The 5,248-nt window shown below is 44.6% G+C and overlaps 1 protein-coding gene across 1 annotated transcript in view; it reads left to right on the top strand.

The window, feature by feature from the left end:
* The window catches only part of LOC101639918 (eukaryotic translation initiation factor 5), an 8,351-nt gene extending 5,333 nt beyond the window's left edge, over positions 1–3,018 (top strand). Inside the window, exons 8-9 of the mRNA XM_004699125.2 lie at positions 3–93; positions 970–3,018. Coding sequence (XP_004699182.1) covers positions 3–93; positions 970–1,059 — 181 coding nt within the window. The 3' untranslated portion in view covers positions 1,060–3,018. The remainder of the gene's footprint in view (positions 1–2; positions 94–969) is intronic.
* Positions 3,019–5,248: the final 2,230 nt, after the last annotated feature.

The following is a 5,248-nucleotide window of genomic DNA, read 5'->3' as shown; positions in this document are numbered from 1 at the left end:
CGTGTCAAAGCTGAACCCTTCATAAAATGGTTGAAGGAGGCAGAAGAGGAGTCTTCTGGTGGTGAAGAAGAAGATGAAGATGAGAATATTGAGGTAAAAAGGACACTGGGAGGGGGTGGTGTTTAGCTGCTAAAGTTAAGTGCTTCAGAGTTGACAGGTTTGTGGGTAATAGATAAAACAGCTAGTTTTGATTATTTTAAATTTCAAGTTTAGGTAAACTAAAACTGACTTGATCTGGCCCCAGGCAACATTTTAAAAAATAAATAAAGCAAACCCATGCCATAAAGTTGATTCTGACTCAGACAACCCTGTGGTTTCTTTCCTGCGGGTTTCATAAGGACAAATTGCAAAGTGTGAGGGTAGGCCCATTTCAAGATAGCTTCAAGATAGGCCCATTCAGCAATAGCTGCTCCTTGGGAGAAAGATGCAGGTTTCTGATGCTGTAAAGACTGAAGCATGTGAAAGTTGGACATTGAAAAAAGGAGATCAAAGAAAATTGGTAACATTTGAATTGTTCTGTGGCAAAGAATATGGAAAAGTACATGGTCTGCCTAAAGGACAAATAGGTCTGTCTGCAAGGTGTAAGCACCTTGTTCCTTAGTAGCAAGGATGGCAAAACTTGGTCTTACGTGTTTTAGACATTTTGTCAGGTAAGATCGTGCTTGGTAAAGTGGAGGGGCAGCCACTTCAAGGAGATGGCACAAGATGGAAACAATCGTGAGGATGGTGCAGGACCAAGCAGTGTTTTACTTGGGTGCAAGATTGCTAAGGGTCAGACCAACTCAATGGTTCTCCGTGCTGTGGGGTCTCAATCCACTTCGTGGCACTGCATTGGTTCTTGGTTTGTACTTTCTGATACAGTGATAACACCAGTGTGTCTTGGAGAGGTTTTTGTTTTCTGTTATCTTACTAATCCCGTTTATTGTAGGGTAAAGGTTTTCAAATCAACTTTTTAAAAAACTTTTATAGGTGGTGTATTCGAAGACTGCCAGTGTACCCAAAGTTGAGACTGTGAAGTCTGACAACAAGGATGACGACATTGATATTGATGCCATTTAAGTGGTGGAGGCAACCTAGCTGAACAGTGTAGTGCTGCAACATTCTCCTGCATTCTAAGCCAGAAGTGCGACATGTATGTGCAAAAGCTACAATGGCTTAACATCATGCTACACTTTATACTAAAAATGTTCTACCGTGAGTGGTCTGTAATTAGTCCAATGAGACATCGACGGAGTCCATACACACCCACGAGCAGATGTAGTTTGCTTATTTATAGCATGTTTTTGTTCTCTCCCCCTCCCCCCAATGAAAACTTAGTGGTGGACCCATTTGGATCACATTTATACAGTTATAAAAATAAAAGATTTGTTTTTGGTCATTCTTCAGATTTTGGGCTCTGAATGACTTAAACAGACAATTGGCTCCTTTTTAAAATAATGCACCTTCAATCAACCTATTAAGAGTTTTCGAGCCGTTTATGAATGTCGGTGCTGAGATAACAGAATGAAAATATACACTGATTTGTAATCAGTCACCTTTTTCAGCCATTAGGAAATTTCATGCTCTTTACATTCTCTCGGATCCCTCAAATTGGCATCTGGTAATGTGCATTCTTCCCTTCCTGGGATAGACGGACTAATCTAATGACAGTGTGGCGCTCTTAGAAGTCAAATGACCCGAGTGTCCTATAAAAAAACTAAGTGCGGGTTTGAGACTTGAGTTGTGGTTTTTGTTTTTCTGTTTTAGTGTACACTAGCACTGGCCCCAAATTAGTGTTTGAGGTCTTATGCCTTGCACACTGGCTGAGCCAGGGAAACGATCACGTTAGGCAGCATGCATGTGTGTGTTGCTTTGTACTGTGGAGAATACTCCCACGGGGCATTGGTGAGGCTGGTAAATGCCAAGCTCTCTCGGGCTTTTTGGCGAAGCAGGAAAAGGTGCACTTACTATTTAGTGGGAACTTAAGTCTTTATATCCTTTTTGGCTTCAATGCACTCCCCTTGTTCAGTCTATTTTAGTCTCCTGGTTTTAGGGTTGGTTTCTTGAATGCCTCTTAAATTTATTTGGACAGCAGCTTTTGCTTTTTAGATTTTGGTTGCTATCTTGCCAAAATAACTGTTAACTGTCTTAAGACTTGATACTTCCACCCCCCTCCCACCCCCAATATCTTATTTAAAAAGAAACAAAGGTGAAAATGAGAATACTTCCAAGGCAGCCCCTGTATTGGGCACTGGACTTGGGATGGTTTTTACTTCACATTGAACATAGGCAGAGACCCGAGAAATCTGTGAGGTCGCTGAGTGCACATCACAGGCTCCCACCCATCCGGGGCATTGAATAATTATTTGCCTGATGGGCATGATCTAGATTCTGATTCTGGGAAGTCTTCCTTTTCCAGGTAAGAACCTGCTGCTTCATTCGTGTCTCCCATAGAAATTAACTAGTAAGGAGCTCAAGAATCCTAGGGTTTGCTGAACTGGAGGGAGCACACTGGCTTGTACCCGCCTCGCTGCCTGTGCAACCCACCTCACAGATTCTAGTAAGATCTTCCCCAAAAATGTATGTCAAAATTTTTTCACATTGAAATTATACAGACATTTGATACAAAGCCTTGTTTAAGAACTAGAGAGGAGCAAGAACTCACCGAGGGAAATGTCTAACACACCAAGTGTAAAGGATCGGCTCATTTGCATCTCACCTAGGTTTTCAAGTTCGTTCTTGTAAGGCCAATTGGAGATACAGGAGTTGTGCTCTAAATGCCCCAGCAAATGAGGTTCTGTTTTATTTTGGATTTTCTGTTTTAGTCTGAAGGAAAAAACATGTTCAGGGCTTATAAACACTAATGAAAAAAATCTTGGCTTAGGCAAGTGTTGAGTCTGGGGCCAACAGTCAGTGGATTCAGACTCAGGTAGCTGTGTTTGTGGGAGGTGGTCCTCAGAGTAATTCTCCACTTGTCTCCAACTGGGAAATTCCTGTTTCAAAAACCTATGTTACTTGATTAAAACAATGTTAAAACTATTTTGTCTCTGTGTTGTTAAAAATCACCCATGGTTTCTATAAGATGTGCTGAAATATATGCAATATTCTTATTTGGATTTGGGTTGACTGTTGGAATCAGTGGGAAAATTGGCAGCCCTCCAAAAAGTATACCATGTTACCAGACAGTACTGTACAGCCGAATGAAACTCCTGTGCTGTGCCGTCTTCCCAATCGTTCCAGTGTTTGATCCCATTGTCGTCACTGGCATTGTCACATTCAGGACTTTCTGCTGCCCCTACACTTTACCAGGCACAATGCCCTCCAGGGACTGGTTTCTTTTGGCAAGTCCAAAATGTGTGCGGATATGCTCAAGGCCATGCTTTCAGGGGGGGTGGGGGGGGGGTTTGTCAGGAAAAGTTTGGCAGAGATTATAGTTACGCTGTGCTTTGGCAAGCTGCCAATCAAGTGATCAGTTCTGGGCCACTGTACGCCCAGTAGCGTCTGATGTCTCTGGTCCCCCTCACCGGCAGCATTCCTAGTGGTGGGATGCTCAGATTTGTGGCTGCTGACGCGATGGCCATCTAGGAGATCCCTTAACTGTTCACTGCTTGATGTCCAGGGCCCCAGGCTTGCCAGTACAAGTTCCTAAGAAGGTGATTGAAGGCTCAACTCATCTGCAATTCCCTCCAGGTGGACTGGGGTCTGAGGAGGGTGTCACCAGGGATGCAAACTACTACAGCTGCCCCCAGGAGGAAATCCAAGGCTAGGGCAGTGGTGTGAACATTTCTTCTGGGGCTGTTATATCTGCCCATGACACTGAAGACACCCCTACCTTCTGGAGAGGTCTGGGGGTAGATGAGAGCTCAACTGGTCTTAAGGAAGCCAACTGAGGTTACCTGATGGAGCACTGGGCACAATAAGGGATGACCTGAGTAAAGGATTTTGGGGTCGGGTTACATCTGAGAACTCGGGAAACCACGTGTGTGAAACAGGACAGGCTGGGGATGTGTGTGCAAGAAAATAGGCTGTGGTGACAACGGGGCTTGGGGCAAGTTACATGAAGAGGCCATGTAGTTCAGCTGTTAAGCGGAGGGGTGCGGGAGGCTGCTCGATATGCGTTTAGAACTGAAGTCTAGGTTAGGGGGAGAGATCTGCCCTTGAACATGTTTGGGACTGCCAGAAGGATGAACAAATCTGTTTTGGAAGAACTGCGGCCAGAGTGCTCAGAGACAAGGATGACAGCCACAACATGGAGGCGCGCACGGCACCCGGGCTCATCACGGTGCTATTCATAGCAAAACGATGGGCGCAACTTAAGTGTCTGTTAGGCGGGTTCTCTATAGAGAAACAAAACCAGGATGATTTTTTATATATATATATATATATATATATGTAGGATAGGTTTATGTAGTGAGATGGAACATATATATGTAGGATAGGTTTATGTAGTGAGATGGAACACAACAGCTAGTTAGTCCACAGCAGTACAGAAAGCGTCAGTTCAACTCACTTTCGTGGAACCGTTAATATACTGAAGGCCCTTCAACTCTGGCTGCTGGTCCACGGTCAAGGAAGCAGGCAGCAGAATCTTGTCTTCAGGCAAGCCAAGTAGAATCAGTCGCAGGCAGTGGGGCAGCAACAGCAGCAAGGGAGCTTAGTGAAGCATGCCCCATGGATCCAGTCTCAGGCTCTACTGAAGCACGCATGGCAATACGTGGCAAAGCAGGTCTCAAAGGATCCTGACTCTGGTGATGCACAGCAAAGCAGCACATCCATGGCTTGGCTCAGCCCACAGGTAGTCCAGTACACAGTTGAGGCAAAGGACCAGCTCAACAGTAAGCTGGTCTGATCACTAGGGAGAAAGACAGGAGGCCTCCAATCAAGCTATGACCTGATGAAACTCCACCCACATGTTCCTAAGGCCTAGTTTTGACGCAATAAACCTACCTATCATTACGCCTATCAGTTGAAAACATGGATTGACTTGGGGATATACACAATGGACACCACCTGGCCTTAAGAGAGTTGGCAGGACACCTCATACCATGGATGAACTTGGAGGACATGCTGAATGAAATTGGTCAATCACAAAGAGACAAATATCCTATGAGACCACTGTTCTGAAAAGTCAAGGAAAGGTTTTCACACCAAAACATGCTTTGATGACCAGAGATGAAAAGTGGCCTCGGAGTGGGAGCCGGGGGGGAGGAGGAATGAGTTACTGGCTAGACAATGGACAAATCAATGTTACCTTCGATGAAGTTGAAAT

The sequence above is a fragment of the Echinops telfairi genome, unplaced genomic scaffold (assembly GCF_000313985.2).
Source record: "Echinops telfairi isolate 266 unplaced genomic scaffold, ASM31398v2 ScPeMD7_18;HRSCAF=68, whole genome shotgun sequence".
Lineage (NCBI taxonomy): Eukaryota > Metazoa > Chordata > Mammalia > Afrosoricida > Tenrecidae > Echinops > Echinops telfairi.
Note: the sequence above shows the minus strand (reverse complement) of the source record. Positions and strands in the feature narration are given on the sequence as shown.